This window comes from Phascolarctos cinereus, unplaced genomic scaffold (assembly GCF_003287225.1).
Source record: "Phascolarctos cinereus isolate Bilbo 61053 unplaced genomic scaffold, phaCin_HiC Scaffold_1;HRSCAF=81, whole genome shotgun sequence".
Taxonomy (NCBI): Eukaryota; Metazoa; Chordata; class Mammalia; order Diprotodontia; family Phascolarctidae; genus Phascolarctos; species Phascolarctos cinereus.
In genome coordinates this window covers 205,836,101-205,861,590 of record NW_027555514.1, presented here as the reverse complement: position 1 = coordinate 205,861,590, position 25,490 = coordinate 205,836,101, and the positions used below count along the sequence as shown (strand labels likewise).

Genomic DNA, 25,490 nt, shown 5'->3' with positions numbered 1-25,490 from the left:
TATTTGTTTCTTGTAAACAAGTGTTGGATTCTACTTTCCAATTCATTCTGCCATCTTTCACTTTACAACTCATTTATGATTACCGTATATTTCTTATTCTAAGTTTTCTTTATCCCTACTCTCTTTCTTTCCTCTTAAACCCCTTTTAGCAATCCCCTTTCCCTCTCCCCATTTCCTGGCTGTTGAATGTATGTTTACAGCTAACTCTTTACATGTTTGTGTTCTACCTTTTTTTTTTAGTTCAGATGAAAGTGAAGCTCAAGTGACCCCTTCTCCCTTTACCCTTTCTTTTTACTTGCATATCACAAGTGTGTCAATTAAGTTCCCCCCCTTCTTCCTAGTATGTGCTTTCCCCCTCCTTTTTCTTTTGACATAACCTCTGATGAGAGTTTTAAATAGACTTCTATAACATACCCCACTTCCCCAACCCCATTACAATGTTAACAGCTCATCCTTGCCAAGGTCCTGCGTGTTTATCTATATTTACCTTTTCATGTTAAATTTGACTCCTGAATTTTAAGCTGTTGTGAATGTAATGTGGTATACATAGTGTAACCCATGCTTGAAATTCCTTTATTTCACTAACAATCCACTTTCCCCTATTACATTCAGTTTTTTAGGGTAAATTCTTCTCGGCTGCAGTCATTGTATCTTTTACGTTTTGGAGTATTACATTCCATGGTCTCCACTACTATGATGGCAGCTACTAGCTTTTGTGTGATCCTGGTTCCTTGGTACTTGAACTCTTATCTGGCTGTTTGAAGTATTTTTCTTTGACCTGGAAGCTCTAAATTGTGGGATTTCTTTCAAGAGGTGACCGATGAACTCTTTTTTTTTGACCTCTTGTTTCAGTATGTTTGGGTAGTTTTCTTTCATTTTTTGAAATACGTTTTTTTTTTCATGACATTCAGGTAGTCCAGGTATCTTTTATCAACATTATAGAGGACAACTTTTAAAGTCTTTGAAAACTCTAATGAATGCAATGATAAACAGAGTCTGAAGGAATAAGAAATAAAAAATGTCTCTCACCTCTCTGCTAGAATTTAATTTTTTAAAAAGAAATCTGAATTGTGTGCAGAAAACAGCACAGCATGAATTATATCCCAGGATGACCTTATAGACAACATTGCTCACTTTTATTTTTTGGGAAATCATGGACAAATGTTAAAAAATGGGGTACTGGGGGCAGTTAGGTGGTGCAGTGGATAGAGCACCGGCCCTGGAGTCAGGACAACCTGAGTTCAAATCCAGCCTCAGACATATAACACTCACTAGCTGTGTGACTCTGGGCAAGACACCTAACCCCAACTGCCTCACCAAAAAAACAATAAATTTAAAAAAAAATGGGGGACTGGCAAATATCATGATTTTCAAAAAATGTGTAAGAACTATGATTCAATGACTTTGATGTTGATCTTTTTTGAAGTTCTAGAATATTAATACTGCCTTAATGACATTCCTCTACTACCAGTGTTTTTGTGAGGGACATCCTTCTGTTCTACCATAACTGGTATGATATACATAAACACACACACCCCCAAACAGAAATTTATGTTGGGTAGATTCTTAACTAGTCAAGCACTAGTCTGAGTACTGATTAATGGGATTACAGGAGAAAAGTAACTAAGAAAATGGTTCAGCAGGAGAACACTGCCTAGTAACAGCAAACTGTGTGATGATCAACTATGATTGACTTAGCTTTTCTCAGTAATACAGTTCCAAAGGACTCAAGTTGGAAAATGCTGTCCACACCTACAGAAAGTTCTGATGGAGTCTGAATGCAGATTGAGGCATATTATTTTTACTTTCTTTATTTTGTGTGTTTTCCCCCTTTTGTTCTTTTTCTTCTTTCACAACATTGACTTATATGGAAATATTTTCCATGATTGCACACATATAACCTATATCAAATTGCTTACTGTTTTAGGGACAGGGGAGGGGAGTGAGCAACGGAGGAAATTTGGAACTCAAAATTTTATTAAAAAATGAATGTTAAAAATTATACTTACACGTAACTAAACAAATACTTCTACTTTAAAAGAAAAAAAACCTGAATGTGCATTTCAAGCAATTCTGCCATTGGTTACATTAAAAAACATATGCTTCATTCTATACTGAAATCATGGTTGGTTGTCTTTATAATGGTTTTGTTATTGTGCAAATAGTTTGCCTGTTCTGCTCAGTTCTCACTCTGTATTAGTTTGCGGAAATCTTCCTAAGTTTTCCCCAAATTGTCCCTTTTATAATCTGGATAGCATAATTTGTTCAGTTATCCCTAACTGATCTGTACCCTGCCTTATATTGTTATCTTTTGATGTGCATGTGTCTTATTCCCTCAATTAGACTATACGACCCTGTAACCATGCACCATACAGCACCTAGCATGGTATTTTGCAGTAATGGCCACTGAATAATTGTTTCCTCTAAAATAAGACAAAACAAAACAAAAATAAAGAAATGGTTCTATCCTAGTCTGTGCCCCATTTAACAATTTCATAAACCCAAATGAGATAACTGACTTAGATGAAGACATATTTACCAATTTTGTGGGTAACAGTGCTGGGAGGGATAGCTAATGTGTTAGATAACAAAATCGAAATCCCAAATCCAAGTTATGCTAAAACAATGTTTTGCTAAAACAAAATTCTGAGCTCAAATTTTTGAAAAGTCAATTGCATAAGTATAGGGAGGGGAGAAATATCCTGACAGTAGTTCTCAAAAAAAACCAACCAAACAAACAAAGAAAACCTTAGGGATTTAAATTGACTGCAATTTCAAATTAGTGGAAGAAGAATGCCAAGAAGTTAGTACAATCCTAGGCTGCATTAATGAATCATCAATAAATATATAAGATGTGTTAATAGATATGTAATATATAGCCCTAGTGTACTTTGGTCACACCATATATGGAACATCATTTTCAGTTTTGAGTGCCACATTTTAAGAGGGACATTGACAAACTCAAGTGTGTCCAGAGGAAGGTGTGAAAGGCCTTTAAACTTATGTGAGAAATGGTTGAAGACACTTGTGTTTTGCTCGGGGATGAAAAAAACCAAAAATATTTCTGCAGCTAGAAGGAACCTTAGAGATCATCTAGGACAATCAATCCCCTGTTTGATAGATGAGAAAACCAGGGCAGTAAGAAGTTTAATGACAGAAATTTTCAAATATTAGGAGGAGTCTCACATAGAAGGAAAAGATTTAAGACCACACAACACAAAGAATGATTTTTTAAACAAAGTGATCCAAATAGTAAAATATGTTGCCTTTTCTTGCCTATCTTTCCTCTCTAAATAGAATCCTTCCATTTATACAGAATATAAGGTCCCCTCCACCTCTAAGATTCCATAGTTCTATGAATTCAGTGGTTAATTCCACTTCTGTTAAATCTAAAATGGAAATGACCATGGGACAAAAAGGATGAATAGCATATTCTTCAAAAATTCCAAGTATATATTTCTTAAATTGGTTGAAATTCTAAATCAAGAGGGAAAAGAAGTTCTTCCCAAGACAACATGTTCAGTAGTGTGTGAAAACAGTACCATCTTGTGGACAGTCATGAAGTAACAATGTACCCTGAAAATTTCACACAGCAAAAACTTTCTAGTTCCATGGTAACTTTCTTTATAAACTTTCCCTTCTCCAATCACATCAGCACCCCTCCCTCCCTCATTCACTTTCCTATGGAATGAATAGTAGATATATGTCCAATACTTTTCACCTCATCAGAAGAATTAAAATCTTCATTAAAATTTGGCTTTTGTGCTTATATTGCAGATCTCAGAGGTACAGGAAAGGCTATAAGACATACTCCAAGAGTTATTCCAATTGCTATCCCATTTGGAACCACATAAACTGGGTTTATTTGGCAAAGACTTTGGCTTGGCATTTAAAACCCCTACCCCACCATGGCCCTCACCCTACCTTTCATTTCCTATTTCTCTCCATGTATTTTCTGTTTTAGCTAAATAGATCTGCTGGCTATGACATCTATTTCTCCTCCAAGAGGTTCCCTTGGAACCCAGTCTCCCTCATTACCTCAATCCCTTAACTTCCTTCAAAGCATAGCTTAGATGACATATCCTATATGAACCCCAAAGTTGTTACTGCCCCCCCACCATGCCTTATCTGTATACATACTGTATTATCCCAGTGGAATGTAAGCTCTTGAAGGCAGATATTACTTCATTTTTGTCTTTCTATCTATTCTTAGCACCTAGCACACAGGAGGTATTTAATGTATATTTAATTGAATTGAAAGATAAGGGGCAAAAACAAACCTAACTGATCTTCACAAATCAATCTGATTCAAGTTGCTAAATTTGAAAAAGGTATTGGGCTTGACATAAACTTCATAAAGTTTGAAGAAAGTAAACCTGGCTAACTTCCTAGGTTTTGGTGATTCCCTAAATTGTAATACATGCATATAAATGCAGACATTTCTAGTTGTCCAAAATACTTTCCACTGCATCCAACGGATTCTCATGCCTCTGGAAGTACTGACGTTGAGGACATTAGCTAAAAATTTAATTCCCCCTCTACTTAATTTTTGCCAATTTATTTTTAGGTGGAGATGCACACAAAGAACAAATCAATACAAGGAAAATAATTTCCAATTAAACACAAGCATAGATTTCCAATTAAATATAAAACTAGAGTGTAAATTTGAATTGCCATAGATACAGAGCTGGAAGAGACTTCAGAGGTCATGGTCCAACCCCATCACTTTACATGTGAGGAAGTCACAGAGGCAGTAACTATCAGATGAGAAATATGAATCCAGTTCCTCTGACTCCAGTTATGGCTTTTCCCAGTGAACCACACTGCCTCCCAGGGACTATCATCACACACTTGTCTTCCATAGAGAAGTTATACATAATAACTTAAAACTTTCAAAGCCCTAGTCTTGAATCTATCAGTGACGTTTCAAAGGTCTTGTCTTCCATAGAGAAGTTATACATAATAACTTAAAACTTTCAAAGCCCTAGTCTTGAATCTATCAGTGACGTTTCGAAGGTCCTGAAGTGTATTCGAGTCAATGCTTACTCACATACAAAGCTCTAATGTTGAAGTTGCTAGGATAAGAACACCAGGCTGAGTCAGAAGACCTGGGTTCAAAACTGGCTTCAGACACTTACTAGCTGTGTGACCCTGGGTAAGTCACTTCACCTCTGTTTGCCTCAGTTTCTTCAACTGTAAAATGGAGATAACAGCACCCACCTCACAGGGTTGTTGTGAAGATCAAATGAGATAGTAATTGCAAAGCACTTACCACAATGCCTGGCACATAGTAAGCCCTATATAAATGTTAGCTGCTGCTGCTACTGCTACATAAAGATATGCTAAATACTCTTCCTCATAAGGTCTGTTCTTGAACAAATTAAGAGAACTTTGAGAATCATTCTGCTTTGCTTAGCTGAACAAAAAGAAATGCAACTCTGAGCTGAACGAATATTCTTTCTATCTGAGAACAGAACAAATAGCAGACTTTGAAAATAAATGCTCTCCAACCCACTAAGTATAAGTTAAAGCTCTTTACTTGTAAGCCGGCAGTATGAACCTTGTGTGAGTTATAATAATGGAGTTCCTACTCAGAGTGTGAGGCATTTGATCCCAAGGTTTTTTTGCTCACAATAAAAAACCCAGCTCCATATACAGAGATACTGTAAGAAAAAAAAAACTTTAGGTCTTTTTTGGAGAGAAAGCAAACAAAATTACCCATTAATGATATATCTATGTTTAATCCCAAAGAATCTCTTTCTCATTCTTTCCCAGTTCACTAAACATCATACACTGATGATCATCAAGATACTATCCTGCAAGCCTGGAGTATTAGGAAACTGTTGTAAGGCCACAAAGCAGATTGGTTTCACTGAGGACTTGAGCAATAAATCCTTGCTTCTGCCTTGAGTTCCTGTTTCACAACACTCCAGTGCCTTCTAAATCAAAAACTATACTTTACAAAATTACTGACGGATTCTAAATCTGAAAGGCCTTAGAAATCATTTAATCCATCTACTACTTTCATTTTATAGAGGAGAAAACTGTCTGACAGCAGTTAAGTGATTTGCTTAAAATACTACAGCTAAACAGTGGGGTCCTTCTCACTGGAGGTCTTCAAGCAAAGGCTGAATGGACACTTGTCAGGTGTGCTATAGAGGGGATTCTTGTCCATCTCAGATATAGGATGGACAAGTTAAACTGCTAAGTTCCCTTCTGTTATAGCAGAAGGAACTTCCAATGACCTGAGTCTTTGATTCAGGATGATTGAGTCCTGGCCTATTATCACTTAGTAGCAGTGTGAACTGATAGAGTTATTGAATTTTTCTGGGCTTGAATTTCCTTGTCTATAAAATAAGCATGGCAACACTTTAAACTAAAATGGAGCCAAAAAAGATGACACATACCAGCTTCCTCTAGGTAACACTGCCAGATACAGTGACTTAAAACAAAGTAATGGCCCCATCATTTGCATATAATAGTTGAGAGGGACTGCAGGAGACAAAAGAATTATTTTTCATAAAGTCAATTTCAAAGTTTGTATTTCTCCCATGGCTTGATATATATACTGTGAAGACCAAGAATACTAGTTGTTGTGTTTTCTAAATAAGACTAAATTTATTCAATATCCTAGGAAAAGTTTTGATTATAAGTATATGAACAGTATAAAAAGTACAAAACAGATTGGAAGGTTTCTAATACATTAATACAAAGTGCATGACTACATACATTACATCCTACAGGCAAAGGAATAGGTGGAGGAGGGTGAAAATGACTGTGGTTGAGGTTCAGCAATAAATAAATAAATACAGAAGTAGAGATGATCTATATTATAGTATATTCTACCATACTGCAGCCATTAAAAATGTACAAAAAAACCCATTTCAAAATAACTCAGGAAGAAAATGACAATGGCTAGGACTCATGCATGCACTTCAAATACTGTAGCTCCACACAGATAATATATCCATTTTATCATATAGTAACGTGCATGGAGTGAAGTATGTATCTTTTTCTTCAAAATGAGGAGTGTATTGACTAATGTAGGACATCTAAAAAACTATAGGGGGCCCGTAAAAATGGCTCACTCCTCATTCTTATGTCGTTTATACTATCAAACTTACAAAATCCAGTCTTAAAAATAAGCACCACATCATGGTACAAGATAAACAAAACACTCCTCTTCTTATCTTCACTTTCTGCACTGATTTGGTAGAACATGTCGAATTTTACCCTCAAAATTTGGAACACTCTCAAAAAGGTTTTTGTCAGTGTGATGAACATGCAGTGGATTCAAACAGGAAATGTTTTTCTTGAAACCATTTTAGAACCGAAGGACATCATGTGCAGCATTTATTTTATCCTTAACATCGCAATGTTTGGAAAGTTTGAATTAGAAACAAAAAACAAACCCATTCTACATCCCAACACCTTTTCCTTCCTAATGGAAGTTAATATTAAACATAAAAAAAAAAAGACAAACTTGTAGCAGTGCACTGCAGTACATCCCAAGAGGTTAAAACAAGTTAAATGCCCACCTATGTAGGTGAAACCTTCACAAAGGTCAACTGAAATAATCCAGAGCTAAAACTGAATCATGCAGGTCTTTGATGTAGTCACTAAGCAACCTATAGATAAGAGTTATATATATATAATATAGAAGAAAAATGTCAATTATTTACAGATGTGAAATTCCCTAGGAAATGTGCCCAGAAGCATTAACCCTTGTGTTTTGCATAATCCTGGAGATATGCATAATTGTTTCATTAAGGTGGATCACTACTTTTAATAATCAGTATATACAGTGTATTCTCTACCCATGCAGTGATGCCTCCATAGTAAGATACAGGAAGAATAAGAGCCTAGTCATTCTTCCCAAAGACTCGCTACATCTCCAGGAGGACCTGTGGCTTTATTTTTAGCAATTCCATATAAATTACTATTTTCTTAGACTACTAAAAGAGGGAGGAAGCAATACACATAAAAAAGGTCTCTCTCTGTCTTAAATTTAAGGAATGCTTACTCCTCCAAATTATCTGCACTAGAAGGTACAGTCTGTCCTGCTTAATCACTCAGTAGTACAGGTTTGAATCATCATAACCTTTGCAAGACTTTTACATTTCAGAATTGTTTTCAAATGCCTCTCTGGTATTTAAGTCCTTTTCACTGATCTGTCAGATTTCCCTTCACAAAGGAAAACAAATGTTATCACTCACTTAAAAATGCCTAATCACTGTTTTTCAAAAGAGAAAGACTAAACTACATATTGTTTAATGTACAAAAAAAAATCCCATTTCTGCCTTCTACACCACCCTCAATGTTCATTAAGAAGGGATTAAAAAAAAAAACACAACTCAAAGAGCATTTTACAGCAGCATTCAGCTTTCCTATCAAATACGTAGTATCTTAAATATTATGTACAATCTTTTTAGTAAGATAGACACTGGCTTCAGAGTTTGTTGAAGTAGAGAAAAAAATGAAAACAAATAAAACCCACTTAAAACCATTCTAGAAATTGTCTTTTGGCAGGATAGCAAGTGTCCAAGTGAAATAAAGAGGGTCATTTTGTTGCCTTTCCTATACTAATTTTCAGTCCCCCTTCTCAAGAAACATTAGAGTCACCATTCCTCCTGATTGGAGACAGGCAGAGATTCTGGTCCCTGCTCCTCTGGTTTTTCTGCAGCTGCTTTCTTATTTCCACAACAGGGCTTGAATAGATGTGTGTCTATTAGAACTTCCCCAAAACGCCCTTTGTAGATAATCCCACAGCATACTTTCTGTCTGAGGGGAAAAAAAAACCAAACCCAAAATCATAATTAATCTGGGAACATACGTACACAGAAGAACAATTTGCCAATAACCAGCACCATAAGCCCACAAGGTCCCACTTCCTCAGTCTAATTATAATTCAGGAGAGTCTTTCAGCAGTATCAATTGGCTAAGTAAAAGGTTATAATAGTTATAAGTTTTGGTTTTCCTTTTTCAGATGGAAAACCATACAAAATCCCAAATTTCTACTTTATTCACGGATTCCTATATAAGCTCTAGCTATTAGCCAAAAGCCACTTTGTTGCTAAGAAAGTAGGAAATAGCGGCTTATAATTTAGATGGTGTGCAAGTTGAGATAAACGTTTCACCTGGCTCTTTACCTTTTCCAGTATGTGAGATCTAAAAAGGAAAAGACTGGTGTTCTGCTAGACCCAGAGCCGATCTCCATATCTGAGCCATCATCAGATTGATTACTGTAACAAGGGGACTGAGCTGGGGAGGCACTTGAGGTGGTGCTATGAGCATCAGAATCTATAAAGGAGAAGGAAAAGTTACAATTAGAGAACAGTGCCATCCTTCCCAAAGAAAAACGGTACATAATTTCAGTATGAACACTATGAAGAAGTTGGCAAGGTAACAACTGCTTAAAAAATAAACAGAAAAAAAAATTTCATAAGACTTATTCCCAAGAAATTTCCTAATCAATGTCCCATCCATCTCATTTGTTAACACAATAAAGAAACTACTGACTGTACTAAACATTTAACTTCCAAAAATTCCAGGAACTACTATTACATTTTGATTCAGCAATTCAGAATGCTGCATTCTTTCCTCATGCTTTTCATTCACGGAGCACTTTTATTTGTGCAACTCAAATCCTCTACCTCCACTAGGGATGGCTTGGGTCACACTGTCCTATGATTTTTCACATTTGTGATTCTCCAGGAAATTACACCTTCAGAAAGAAAATCCTTAGTGACCAGGATTAGAAAAGGTATACCACTACCCTTAATAATTAGGGTACTAAACTGTTTGTATAGGTTAAAGAGGTGCAGGAAAAGCCATTTTTCCCTAGCCCAACTATCCTATGCTGGACCTTAGAGTGTGCTGTTATTTCACAGTCAAAAGGGGAACCAGTTCCACAGAGCTCTATCTCACTAAGCCTCAGCCTGCCATACATCAACAATGAACCTGTTCTCTTATCTATACTGTAAATACCTGGCTTTGCTACTTCTGATAGGGTTATTATGAAGCTCAACTGAGATATCATTATTGTATTAATTAGTAATAAAAAGCAGTAAATGACTAGTGCTAAATTAATGCTAAGAGGAGAGCTTATTTCCAAATAGAACTGTCTAGGGTTTCAAATGGAAAGAAAGATATCTGTCCCAGCTAGCCTTTATAATACAGCCAAAATAATTTCTAAAACTCTGCTCAAAAAAGTTAAGAAGGCGCCGATTGCCTACAACAAGTAAAGTCTAAACTCTTGGCTTGGCAGTCAAAACCCTCCATGATACAGTTTCCATCTATAGTGTGACATGGTGGACTTTTTCTCAGATGATCTGGGTAGGTTACAAGCCATGTGACCTTGAACAAATCACTTAGTTTTCTTCATCTGCAAAATCAGTGTGTGGCAGGGAGAAGAGGTGGGGATCCAGGGTGCGCAGGAGTTGGACTAAAATCTGCCAGTACCTTTCTATCTCTAAATCCTATGATCCTACCTTCCTCAACTCCCCATTACACTGCTCCATGTATCATGTACCATATATTCTAGTCACAGGCACCCTGCATTTTCCCACCTAGCTGTTACTTCTGCTAAGAAGGCCCTCAACCACATGCACAAATCTCACCCATTATTTCAAAATCTGAAGAGTACTCATTTTTTCCTTCTCTTAACTCTCAGAGCATATTCTCCCTTGTATTAGAATTATTTATGTAAATGCTTTACTCATCTACCATATTCAACACACAGTAGGGACTGATGTTCGTGAATGAAAAGAATACACAGGGAATAAAAAAAAATCAAGAATAAATGCATCAGGCTTCAAATTTCATATAAGTAAAATATTTTCTCTACCATCTTTGGATACTAGTAAGTTTAATGGATTACACTAAAAGGGTAATTCATCCATTTCAAACTTACTGTGGCGCTTGAATTCCTTTTGCAATTTGTTGATCTGGTTACTCTTTATTCTACTTCCAGAAAGAGTTTTCACTTTCTTTGGCTTTAATGTAGTCTTTAGACTGGGTCCAGCCCTTGCATCTACCACCTGAAAGAAAATGTTGTATTTTTACTACCATCTTTAAAAGGAGCTCCTTGTTTTCCTAGACTTCTGTCCCATGTACTCAGGAAAGTGACTTTAAACACCTAAAGCATGACTCCCAAATCGGAGTATACATCTGAGCACAAAGTAACTCTTTTATTATTTCTGAAGCAAGGAAGGAAAACTCAATCACAGAATGTTAGCAGTCACATTATATTTCTACTTCTTTACATCGTGGTTAATGAAGGTTTCTGAAGATCTACAATCTAGACAAGTGCAAAATGAGTTTGGATAAATATGGAGGATTAACAATAGGCTACTGAGAAAAGTCAGACACGCCTGGGGTCAACGATTCCACCTTTGATGCTTACCATCTCTGTGATGTTAACAATGTATGTTGAGGGTCAACTACTATGTTGTTCCAAAGACACCTGGTACAAAGATAACAACTGATATTCTACTGTTCTGAGACAAAATACTAATTTCTTATATTTAACGTTCCCCAAACAATGACTGATGGAAAAATAAGCAGTGCTTTCAAATATTTAAGTCCAAAGTTAACCTGCCTCAAGAAAAGACCTCATAAAAAGAAACTCTGAGTTCTAGAATAGATACACAATTTCAAGTCCAGTTCTGGAATATGTAGCAAGACAGTGATAACAATATACCTTGTCTCCCCAGAGAAATTGAGGGTGTTGGTGAATAGAGGCAGTAAACAAAGCTTCGCAAACAAAATTTCTCCCTACTTTAAAAGGAGTTTTTTTTAATATCCTATAAGTGTTCTACAATTTATAACAGCTATAAAAGAAGAAAATCAAACAAGCCTCAATAGCATCACTCTGAAGAACTGTAAAAGAACAATAACTAGGAGAAGGAAAGGAACTAACATGATTCCAGTTTTTTTTTGATCCTGCTGGTAGCTTTTTCCATCTTTTCACCAGAAGCACACAAGCATTACAGATGTCTCCTGAACGAGTCTCATGCAACCTGATAATAGGGAAAAAAAATAACACCTTGATTTTACTTCTTTAAGAATGTAAAAACATTTATTAAAGGACAGTCTACATATATCCCCTTAAATTGCAATTCCAGACAATCTCTACTTTCTTTGCCCCACAGAATCTACATTTCTAGAATTCACATTTAATAAACATTCTGGAAAGCCTACAACATATGTCAACAGGTAGCCAATTACCAAGTGCAGCCCAAACCAGATTCAAATGTGATTGGGAAATGTTTAACACAATAAATAAAAACAATATAGATAATGTTACTTTGTGATTTCTAATTTAATGTGACCTGCAGAGATACATTTCTATTTCAGTTTGACACCACTGGTCTACAACATATTCTATAATTTAGGAATTACATAAAATGAAGTTTTAAAAAAAAAGGCAATAATAAAAATATCACTTTGAGATTCACTGATGTTATTATTCAAAAATGTCTGCTGTCAATGAATTTTACTATAGTTTTATAAGCGATTAAAATTCAACATATAAGTATCGTATAAAGTTTCACATAAACAACACAATTAAAACAACATAATAAAAAATAGAGGGACTATCAACAGAAAATACAGAAAGCATAATGTTAATACAATCCCAGGTGGATGAATCAGCTTTATCCTAACCTTTTTGAGAAACTTATTTCTGTCTCTATTTTAATGTACATGGGTTGAGAGAGGAATGGAGAGGCAGGGAAAAAGTTTATACAATGAAACAAAGAAGTAAGAGAAGACACTAAGCCTGGCTCTGATCAGGATAAATGAAAAATCCACTAGCTCAGTGTTTCCTAAACTCATTTGGCTACTTAACACTTTAGGGGTTGGAAACACAATCCACAAGTACTAGTTAGTCTAGGAAGCATAGAATAGCTCTGGGATAAAGTGGGCAATCAGGTATGGAAGAAAGACAAGTGCGTAAAAAGAGAAAATCCAGGGTTTAAAAAAAATACAGAAAAGTTACTGTACCTAATCTGACTTCAAATTTAATATGGGTGTAGGGTGGGTAATATTACCAGAATAAAAATCTTCTCACTTTTTCAGAATGCATGGAATATGAAATAACAGGGCTCTACACCAATTTAAGAAACACTGTTTCAGCAATTCCCAAGTCACTTCAACTATGGCTTAACAATAAACGGCAAATGTGTTAAGGAACAAGCCCACACAATTAATTACTAGCATGAGAACTGGAACCATACTGTTAAAGTAAATACTTAAAACTCTGAAGATTTTTGATGTCAGTACTTCTTCCACTGATGCTAACCAAACCATAATTTTCATGAACTATGGTAGTCAAAAATATTGTCACTCCCATCTTCCACGAGGCAGTACAATTTAAGAGAGATTGTGAAATAGTTCTTGAAAAGTCTAATAATAATAATAATAATAGCTAACATTTTGTATAGTGCTTACTATGTATGACACTGCAGTAAGACTTTGCAATTATCATCTCATTTGAGCCTCACAATAACCCTAAGATTAGATCTTTCTGAAACAATAATGACGAGTTTCCTTGACCTTTTATTCCTACTCCCAAAGACCTAGCTTACCAGGCAATGAGGAAATGTCTCTCCATCACATTTATGCCCTATACTTGTCTACTGACTCTAGCAGCATGGTGTGAGGGCTAGTAACTCACTAATATTGCCTTAGGTCTTAACCATTATCTTCCACTCACCAATCAGAGTGGAGAGCACTTACATCTCTGGGAACCCAATAACATCTCAGTGAAGTTGTTTTTTGTTTGTCTGTTTCTTTTGGTTAAAATCCACTGGTGACATCATTGTGAAATAATGAGTACCCTCATATAGGGTATATGAGCAGCTAGGTGGCTTAGTGGATACAGTGCTGGGCTTGGACTCAGTAAGACTTATTTTCCTGACTTCAAATCTGGCCTCAGATACTTACTAAACTATGACCTTTAGCAAGTCATTTAACTCTGCTTGCCTCAGTTTCCTCATCTGTAAAATGAGCTGGAAAAGGAAATGGTAAAACACTCTGGTATTTTTGCCAGGAAATCTCCAAGTGGGGTCACAAAGAGTTGGACATGACTGAAAAACAACAAAATACAGGCTATGTAGCATTCTTAATACCATTCTGTTACATAAACAAAAAAACAATAAAAGGAAAAATATGAGAAGTCCAAATAATGCAAAAAAGGAAAAATATGGTTGAAAACTTTCAGAAGTGACATGGATTTGAATGTCACATTCTGACAATCACATGCTGCATGAGCAAGGAAAGGCAAGTCACCTAACCACACTGATCCTCAGTTTCTTTATCTTGAATATCTCCCTCAAACTCTGGTAGTGAGGATCAAATGGGAAAGTAGAAGTACTATAGAAATGTGAATGATTATTAATTATTTGACAAGGTAGAAAGAGTCTTGACTCTTCAGAGTAAAGAACTTTAAAAACTCTTTCCACACCTTTTCAAATAATTGATTATCCAGCATTTCTAGTGCTTATGATTTTTCATATGAATTTCTAATAATGCTATGAAAACAGATTCAGTACTATTAGTAGCACATTAATCAGAGGCTCACTGCGAGGTTTTATTGCTGTATTCATTTCATAATGTGGGAATTTTCATTCAATGAAGAAATTTACAAACTGTCATTCACTTTCAGATGATCTTACCCAAAGCAACTCTGGAAATCCTTCTCATAACGCTTACTGTCAGTGAAACGAGAACTGGAAGACTTGGCTCTGCAAATACAGCAGCCTTCTATACTTCTGTACATCTTTGGTTTGTGGAAACCAAACATTTTGTCTTCTTTGTGGTAGCCTGTAAAACAAACAGGAATTGACATAGCTCTGTCAAGGTATCAAGCTGCTCAGACAGGAAGAACAAACTAACTTGTCACTGGACTAACATATTCTCAAATATCAAAAAGCATTTAAAGCCATAACTACGTGTAATATATTGTACTAAGGATTGTGAATAAAAACTGCAAAAATAGTTCCTGCCCGTAAGGGCATACATACTAATAAGTGTGTGTACAATACATCCTGAGTGGAAGGAAAGTAACCTAAGAGAGGAAGTGGTCAAATGGCTGGGGGGACAAAGAAGGCTTCCTGCAGCAGGTAACACTACAGCTGAATCTACAGAGAACCCATGGATGTCAAGATATGGAGGTGAGTATGGAGAGCATTCCATTCCATATTGCCATTCCTAAACACAAATACATTTTACGGGAATACATTTATGCATTTTCACTTTCCACTGCCAGTTCAATGACAAGTAGTATGTCACTTGAGGACATTTAAGATATATCTTCATTACTTTACTTCTCCACTAGGAAAGACTTAGGCAAAGTAGGTGAAAAGTAGGAGATAAAAGGACAAAAGAATATTTAACAAAATATTGATGATACACAAAACCATAGGTTTAGAGTTATATATAAAAGGGACCTTAGAGTTTATCTAGTCTAATCCCTGTATTTTATATAGAAGGCAACTTTGATCAACTGCAATAAAGTGACTTGCCCAGAATATTGAGCCTAGATTAACCTGGGTGTTGTGAATTCAGAATATCCCACTCTTTAGCAGAACCACTAAGTCTACTCATTATTCAGGCTGAATATGTCCTAACAAACATGAATTAGAGTTATAAAAGCAAAGTAAGCCTTTTAAAATAGACCTAGATATCTTTTTAACAGCAATTTACAATAATGAGCTCATTCTTAATGGTTTTCAGATACTTGCTGTTACAACCATTATTAGGGATGGGGGATTTTTTTTTTACAAGGTGGCAAATATGTCTAGATCAATACACCCATGTGCATGCTGGGAAAATTGAAGTGATTTTTAAAATGATAAATAGGAAATTCTAAGCTGACAAGTTCTTCACTTAATTGAAAGGACTAAAAAAAGTTTATAAAGATTAAGAAAAACTCAGGTTTGTGTTTTTTGTTTTGTTTTGTTTTTTTGGGCTAGGCAATGGGGTTAAGTGACTTGCCCAGGGTCACACAGCTAGTAAGTGTCAAGTGTCTAAGGTCATGTTTGAACTCAGACCCTCCTGACTCTAGGGCTGGCATTCTATCCATTGTGCCACCTAGCTGCCCCAGTTTCAGTTCTTCTTAAGTGTTAAACCAAATAAAGAATAAGATCAATTCATCCACCATTCTGCTCCTTTGACATTCTATGTCTCTGTGGCTATTCTGCAAACTTATTTCACAAAAATTTATTTAGTACATTCTCTGAGAAAGCAAAAGAAACACATTCTAGTCAAAGAAGAACAAAAGCACAGGAGGTAAAAAGCATAGAGAATATCCAGAAACCCAGTTCAGCCAGAATATAGGGCTGGTGAAGAACAAGGATAAAGACTACTCAGGAGGTATGATGGAGTCAGAATGCGGAGGGATTTAAATGCCAGATTAAGGAGTTTGTGCCTTATTCCATAGGCAATGGGAGCCTGTGGAAGTTTTCTGAACTGGGGTATAGAACTGTGCAAATGTATGAATAAAGGATTGGTCAGAAGAAAGTGGTGGCTCATAGGCTCAGAACCAGAAGGGACTAATCTAGCCTAATCTAATCCAAAATCCTAACTTTATGCAAGAATAACTTGTTCAAGGTCACACAAGTGGTAAATGGCAGTGCAGAGATTAGAAAAGCCCTTTGACTCTAAATTCTGCATTCTTTTTCTTGTACTTGCCTTCATCTCAGAAAGGGAGAAACAGGGTGGGGGAAATATGAATAAAAACATACTTCTGGTTAAGATGGCAAGGTGAAAGGTCAAAGGAGCCCAACTCCCCCAAGAAAAGATCTAAAAGGAGCATCAGATTGAATAAGGATCAAGAAATTCACAGAGAAACAGTAGTTAGTGTCTTCAGTCAGCCTGGCACTGAGCAAAAACCTGTAGGCACCTAGAGAAGGCACTGAAGAAGAGCCTTCCAGTGTTCTGATATGAGAGGACGCAGGGGAACTGGAAACAAACCAGAGCTCCAAGTGTGGACACATCAAAGGATATGGAAGCTAGTGGAAGGAGTCAGGGTCTAGCCACAGCACAAAGTCCAAACCAGGAACTGATGCTGTAGACACAAGTAAACAGAAGATATCAAATAAAATAAATCATTACTACAGGTCTAGAGAAGCACAAACAAAAGGTAAAACCAGAAGAGTAACTTTACATCAACTACAAAAAACCGAAAAACATAAGAGAAAAAGAGACTTAGCCATGAAGATTACAAGAATGGATGAAAGATTTATAACAGAATTCTATCAAATATTACATAAACTGCAAAAATAAGAAGTGTTCCTATTAAGTTCCTCCCATAATACAAATATGACCATAATATATAAACCAGAGTTAATATTAAAATAGAGAAAGAAAACCAATGATTAACATCCTTAATGCAATCTGATGAAAATATTTTAAATGAAATATCAGCAAAGAAGCTACAGCAATATATCATAAAGATTATACATTATGACCAAGCTGGATTTATGCCAGGGAGGCAGGGTTGCATTAAAAAATTAAACATATAGCCAGCAAAGTTGGGGATATAAAATAAACACACAAATCATTAGCATTTCTGTATATTACCAACTAAACTCCCAAGAAATAGAAAGGAATATACTAATACAACTACAAAACTGTAGAAAAACAAGAGTTGAATAATTAGAGAAATATTAGCTGCTTGTGGGTAGAATGAGCCAATATAATAAAAATGACAATATAATCTAAATTAATTTCTTTCAGTGCCTCACCAACCAAACTTACTAAAAATATTATAGAGCTAAAAAAACAATTGCAAGAAAATTCAAGAGAAATAAAAAGTTGAGAAGTGTAAGTGAAGTAATGGAAAAAACAAAACAAAACAAAACAAAACACAACCCCAAAGTGAGAAGGAGACCTAGCATTACCAGATTTCAAACTATGCTACAAAGCAGTAATCATCAAAAACAATTTAGTACGGGTTAAGAAACAGAGAGGTCAATCAATTAGAATATATTAAGTACATATGATATAGAAGTAAACAAACCTATCAACCTGGTGATAAACTCCAAGAACCCAAAGACTAGGTAAAGAGTATTTGACAAACACTACTTGGAAAACCGTTCAGCAATACGATAGAAATATGATTTAAACCAACGGTCAGTCCATACCATATACAAAAATAAGCTCCAAATGGACACACGACCTAGTATAAACATCATAATATCATATGGCAAACACCAACAAATCAGAGGAAGAAGTAAGAATTTACCTTTTGGATCTAGGTATAACATAAAAGTTCATGACCAAACAAGAAACAGAGAGGACTGCAGAAATAAAAATGGACAATTTTAACTAAATAAAATTAACAAGCTTTGCACAAATTCAATGCAGCTAAGAGCAGAAGAAAAACAGTTAAATGTGACAAAAGTCTTTACAACAAGCTTCTCTGATGAATGTCTAATATAAGGAACTAATTCAAATGTATAAGAAGAGCTATTCCCCAAATAATGGTCAAAGGATGTAAATACATAATATACATTTATATTTAATATATCTTTAGATAAAATTCATGCTATTGATATCTATATTTTAAAATGTTCCAAATCACTAATAAAGAAATACAAATTAAGGCAACTTTGAGGTTTATCTCATATTAATCAGATTAGCAAAGTTGAAAAAAAGTAAAATGACAAATGTCAAAGGAACTGTGAATTCATTCAGGCAATTGGAAAGCAATTTGGAACTATGCCCTCAAAGCCAGTAAGCTATGAATACTATTTGACCCAGCATTACCACTAGTAGGCTCATATTCTAAAGAAATCAGAAGAAGGGCAGGTAGGTGGTGAAGTGGATAGAGCACCAGCCCTGGAGTCAGGAGGACCTGAGTTCAAATCAGGCCTCAGAAACTGGCTAGCTGTGTGATCCTGGGCAAATCACTTAACCCCCATTGCCTCAAAAAAAAAATTCAAAATAAAGAGGGTAAAGACTCACATAATACAAAAATATGGCAGTTTTTGTTATAGCACAGGAAATTAAGAGGGTACCCTTCAATTGGGAAATAAGCAAATTATAGTACAAAAATGTAATGGAATACCATGTTATAAGAAATGATCAAAGAGAAGTTTTCAAAGAAACTAGAGAAAACATGAATTGATAGAGAAACAGGGCCTGGAGAACAATTTATAATATAACAGCACTGTAAACACAACCAACTTTTAAAGACTGAAGAACTCTGATTGATGAAATAACCAAACATAATTCCTGAGGATCAAAGACAAAGCATACTACTCAGCTCCGGCAAAAAAAAGTGATGGATGGAGTCAGGATACAATGCACAAATTTGTTTTTGCTTAACTTTGCATGGTTACGATGAAGTTTTTGTTTTTTTTGTTTCTTTTGTTCAATGGAGGGATGAGGAAGAGAAGAAAGGGAAATGGAGAGAAAATGTTTTTATTGAAAAGAGAGAGAGATCTCTTTGCCCTCTCCCTGCTATTATTTGATTTAATTCTAGAAATGCTAGCAATAGCAATGAGAGAACTAAAGTCATGAAGATGGGTAAACACAAAACTATCTTTATTTGGGGACCTGGTGATTTACTTAGAAAAACAGGAAATCAGACAAGAAACTAATTTAGACAATTTAGAACTTTGGAAATGCTGCAGGCTACAAAATAAAACAATTCTAGAGCAGATCTATATTAAAGAACAAGTTTCAGGAGGCAATAATAGAAAGGGAAGTCCCATAACTATAAAATGCATAAAAAGACTCAATCTACCAAAGCACATTTAATACTAGTATAGATTCAATTAAAAAATGCTGCAAATAAAGAAAAATATAAATAGCTGGAGAAACATTCAACGTTCATAGATGGACATATCAATATAATAACAGCGACAATGCTACCAAAGTTATCTAACAAGATTTAATGCCATACCAATAAAACCACTAAAGAGATCCTTAATAGGGCCTGAGAAAATAATAACAAAATTCATTTGGAGGAGCAAAAGATCTAGACTATCAATGGAAATGATGAAAAAAGGGGTTGATATATAAGATAAATAATAGAATAATATATTTATAAATATACAAAACAATGCAATAGATATACTACATTCTTTCCAATTTTTAAAAAAAATTATTCCCTTGATATTTTTATTATACTGGCTTAGTCTACCCACAAATATTTCTCCAATTACTATGTTTATAGTTGTCCTAATATTGAACCAACCCTGAATTTCTGGTATAAATCCGGACTGGTCAAAGTGTATGATCTTCATTATATGTTGTTACAATCGCCTTCCTATTTATTGATTTTAAAATTTTGCATCAATATTCACTATGGATATTGCTCTACAATTTTCTTTTATTTGACAGTTCTTGGTTTAGGTATCAAGACCATATTTGTGCCATAGAAAGAATTACCCTTCTTTACCTATTTTTTTCCAAACAGTTTATGTAGTATTAGAATTAAATGTCCTTTAAATGACAGAATTCATTTGTGAATTTATCTGAACACCTGGGTCCCCCCTCCCTCTTTTGAGAATCATTTATAGCTTATTCAACTTATTTTTCTAAGATAAGGTTTTTAAGTACTCTACTTCCTGTTCTATTAATCTGGACAATTTCTATTTTTGTAAATATTCATCCATTTAATTTAGATTGTCACTTTTACTGTCATAGAGATGGGTAAAATAGTTGCTAATTACTTTTATTTCTTCTTCATTGATTTGGATTCACCTTTTTCAATTTTAGAGCCATTTTTTACAGGTATTTTGGAGGGGTTTGGGGGAGTAAATAAACTTCTATAACTAGAGAATGTAAACTCAGGTCCTACTGACTCCAGGGCTGGTGCTCTATCCACTGTCCCACCTAGCTGCCCCACCTTTTTCATTTTTGTTACTGGAAGTTTGTTTTCTTTCTCTAATCAAATTGGCTAATACCTAATCTATTTTATTTTCCCCCCTTCCCCCAAAACAAACAAGCTTCTACTTTTATTTTTTTTCTTGTAATTTTGTTAATCTCTCCTTTGATTTTCAAGACTTCTATTTTGGTGTTTAATTGAATGTTTTTAATTTGTTAGTCAGTTTTCTAAGGTTTTTTTTTTCAGTTGTATGCCCTATTCATTGATATTATTTCTCTTTTATTGATAAAAGTTTAGAGAAATAAAATTTCCCCTAAATACTGCTTTGATTAGATCCCTCAAGTATTGGTACATTGTCACACTGTTGTCACTACCTTTAATGAAATTTTTTCTTTGAGTTGTTTTTTGACTTTTTTCTTTGCTTCAAAGACCTTTTACAAAATGTAATTTTTATTGCAATACATTATTTCTACTTTTATGCATTTGTCTGTACAAAAACCATTCCACAATAAATAGTGAAAAGAAAGGAACAGTTCTCAAAAAAAGAATTGCAAACTATTAACAACCACATGAAAGAATGCTCCAAATGACCAGTAATTGGAGAAATGCAAATTGAAACCCTAAGGTTTTTACCTCCTGCAGCAAACTGGCAAAAATGACAAAAGAAGGGAACAGGCAGTGTTGGAGAGAGCACGGAAATACAGGCACTGCGATGCACTGTTGGTGGAGTTGTGAATTGATACAACCTTTCCGAGAGGCAATTTGGGTTTTTAAAAAAATTTTATTAATTTATTTTGATTTATCAACAATCACTTCCATATGCTTTTGAGTTGAAAATTTTTCTCCCCTTTCCTCCCCCTCACCTTCCCCAAGATGCACAGTCTGATATAGGCTTTACGTTTACATACCCAATAAACATATTTTCACATTAGTGAAGTTGTAAGTAAATTAAAACCAATAGGAGGAACCATCAGAAAGATGAAACAAAACTCAACAGAAGATAAAAATAAAAGATAGCGATTCGACTTCCATAGTTCTTTCTCTGGATGTGGACAGCATTTTCCATCCTGAGGCCTCTGGAGATGTCTTAGATCCTTGTAATGCTGAGAAGGGTTCAGTTTAACAATCTTAGTCATTGCATAACATGGCTGTTATTGTGTACAAAGTCCTCTTGGTTCTGCTCACTTCACTCAGCATCAGACCATATGAGTCTTTCCAGGTTTTTCTGAAGTCAGCCTGTTCATCATTTCTTATAGCACATATACCACAACTTGCTCAGCCATTCCCCCAATTGATGGGCATGCTTCCGAGAGGCAATTTGGAAGGAATTAAGTAATTGAAATGCCCATGGCTTCTGACCCAACGATTCCACTGTTAGGTATATATCCCAAAGGGTATATACACTGACAAAAAGAAAGGCTTCATGTGGAACCAAATATTTACAGCATTATTTTTTGTAGTATCAAAGAATTAGAAACAAATTAATTGCCTACTGAATGAGGACTCATTAAGCAAATTGTGATATATGAATGAAATAGCCTATTACTGCTATAAGAAAGTGGTGAGCATAATGAATACAAAGAATCGTGGGAAACTTATATGACCTGCAAAGTGAAGTAAGCAGAGTCACGAAGATAATAAATATAATGACTATAAATGAAAAGGAACAACTACCACAAAACAATCAAGAGACCGATTTGTAGAAGTAGGGAGTCCACAGGTACGGAATATTGAATGTGTCAGATTTTGCTAAATTTTTCTTTTTCTTTGGAAAAAAAAATTCTTGGTTATAAAGGATGGGGGACAGGGAAGAACATTAAGAGGAAATGTGTAGGTGCTGTAAAAACAAAAATGTTAAATGTAAACTATTTTTAAAATAAAGTTACATGTTGAATTTAATACTTCAAAGGAAAAATAAGCTCCACATAACAGATTTACACTTTCACATATAATCCTTTCCTGTTCTACTTGGCATAAGAAAAAACTTATTTTATTTGGTGTTGGTTAACTTTAGGATAACCGTCATCAACAATAATAAAAGGAAGGTAGGGAACAAAGAGAAAAAAGTGTAAGGGAATACAATCATAATCAAAATTATAAATATGAAGAGAGAAAGGCTGAGCAGTGATCATAGAAAGCAGAATCTAATAGTGCTATTTACAAGACACATTTGAAACACATTCATGACAAAGCTAAAATGAAGGGCTAGGGCAGAATTTATTATAATTCAAATGAATAAAAAGTACAAGGAGGGAGAGGAAGGCCAGTTTGTCTCATTCATACAGAGTATGATTCAAATATGGTTACAATAATATTTCATTTCAGTGAACATCAATGTTACATACACTGGAGATAGACAAAAACAAGTAATCCCTGAATGTCAAGAAGCTTACAATACTACCATCTTCCTCAAATAAAACAAACAAAAAAGCAAAACGTTTTTGATTTGAGCCACAGTTAAAATAGTCCACAAAAATTCCAAAAGAAGCAGGGGAAATCAGATGGTTCCTACCATATGTCACAACCTCTAAAGTTCACTGTGACAAAAAGATTTGACTCCACCCCAAGCTGAGAGGAGCTCTGTGACTTTTACATAATTTGCTTACAATCCCCCTCCTTTAGGGCATCCTTCAACTGGGAGTAAACTCTTTCTTTCTTTCCTAACTCAAAGCAAATAGGATACCTTTTAATAGTAACTATGTTAATCTCTTTCCTGACACAAAAATTCTTGTCTACTAGAGATGAACCAAGGGGGAGGAGAGAGGGGGGGAAAGGAAGAGAGGAAGAGAGAGAGAGAGAGAGAGAGAGAGAGAGAGAGCACGAGTGAGAGAGAGCGCGTGCTCATAGAAACAGTTTCAAACAATATACTTATTCCTATAGCTATTCTCTATCCATAGTAGAAAGGACAGTCAAATGTGATTATATACAGATCATAAACAACCCTAAATGGACAGCCTGCAACTTCAGCAACCTATTATATTTTTTTCTGAGCATATAATTTCCTTATTTGAAAAGCAGCCGGGAATCTGTAGATGATACGATGCACATGGGTTTCATTTTGGGGGTTTGTTTAAAACAATCCAATTTTAAGCCATTGTTGGATGTTTTGGGGATCCTGAGATTAACTACCAGCATTTTCATAAGATATACTGAACTCTAGGATATAAATAAAACATTTGATAGAAGTCTAGAACACAAATGGCTTCTGAAATTGGGTCTTTTTTTATTTGTCTATCTGGTATGAACGTGGAGACTGTCATTTCAAATATCTTTTCTTGTAGTTTTTGATTCAATTCTCATGGGCATTACCTTCCAGTCTAGCTGTGTTTCGAAAGAGAGAAGCTAGTGCCATCTGCTTTCTAACTGATGAATGGTAACAGATGATGCTCCTATACAATCCCATCAGTGTGTGAGAGAGAAACAACAGGAAAGTTACACTTTCTTTTCAAGTCATGTCCAGTAACACCTCCTATGTGCTATGTATACTTTATACTAAGTGCTGGCAATAACAAGGAAGGCAAAACCAGTTCCTGTTTTCTACGAGATCACAGTCTAAGGGAGAGAGAACATGTAAACAATTACGCACAAACAGACAGAATAAACTAGAAGTACTCGGAAAGAAAGTACTAAGATAAAGGAAGACTGTGAAAGATTTCTTGCAGAAGGTGGGACATCAGCTGAGATTTGAAGGGATCCAGGGATGCCAAGAGGTAGAGAATTACCAGCATGGAGGATAGCTAGTCACTGAATCACAGAAAAGGGGAAAACAAGGTATAAGATTGGAAAGGCTTTAATAGTCAAAAAAGATTTTACACTGGATCCTGGATTGGATATCTGCATCCAGGGAGCAACGGGAGTTTTTTCTTAGATAAAGAAAAAAATTAGAAAGTATTTCTTTGACAATTGTCACCAAATGATAAGTACTCTTATATATAGTCTTTGGTGCTGAAATACTTTGTTGATTGTTTATAATAAACAAGATAAGCCATATCAAAAATTCCAGTTCAGGACAAACATGTATCTTATCCCCTTCACCCCAGCTCCACCACCGACATTTATATAGCAATAAAGCCTTTACGTTATAGTATTTCATTTGATCCTCATGACCCTGTAAAATAGGTGATATGAAGAAACTAGGATTTTGGTTCCAGTCTGTATTCAGTAACCAATTTAATTACTTATAGTTAATACTTAAAGCACTAGGAATTGTTGAAGGGTAAAATGAAAATCAGAGACTAAAGTAAAGAAAAAACTAAATTTTAAAAACAACATTTAGAAATAAAAAACTATCACAGATTTTGTTTTTCATTTTAAGGTAATAAATGACGGGGGGGGGAGATCTATGATTTCATTAGTATAGGAAAATTCCCAGGTGAGGAAGAAACTTCTTCACAGTCTTAGAGAGTCACCTTAGGCAACTTAGTTGCATGGAAAATTTAAATGACTTAGGCACAGCCCCCTTAGCAGTATGCATGACAGGAACTTGAACTCAGGCCTAGCAGCCTCAGCTATGTACTATAGGGAATCTCTGTGAAATTAGGGGGTTGGCTTAAGCATTATTTTGAATATAAAGAATGAGATACTCAACTAGATAAAAAGAATGCATTGCATTGCAATGACACAAAAGGCAAAATTTGAATCCAGGGAG

At 35.2% G+C, this 25,490-nt stretch overlaps 1 protein-coding gene across 2 annotated transcripts in view; it reads right to left on the bottom strand.

Annotated features, from left to right (window-relative positions):
* Positions 1-7,336: 7,336 nt before the first annotated feature.
* Positions 7,337-25,490, bottom strand: part of SINHCAF (SIN3-HDAC complex associated factor) — a 42,474-nt gene continuing 24,320 nt past the window's right edge. For both annotated transcript variants that reach the window (XM_020975820.2, XM_020975821.2), the window contains exons 2-6: positions 14,679-14,826; positions 11,921-12,020; positions 10,913-11,039; positions 9,150-9,300; positions 7,337-8,781 (exon numbers count right to left, since the gene is read on the bottom strand). In XM_020975820.2, the coding sequence (XP_020831479.1) occupies positions 8,619-8,781; positions 9,150-9,300; positions 10,913-11,039; positions 11,921-12,020; positions 14,679-14,806 (669 nt within the window). In that variant the 5' untranslated portion in view covers positions 14,807-14,826 and the 3' untranslated portion in view covers positions 7,337-8,618. The remainder of the gene's footprint in view (positions 8,782-9,149; positions 9,301-10,912; positions 11,040-11,920; positions 12,021-14,678; positions 14,827-25,490) is intronic.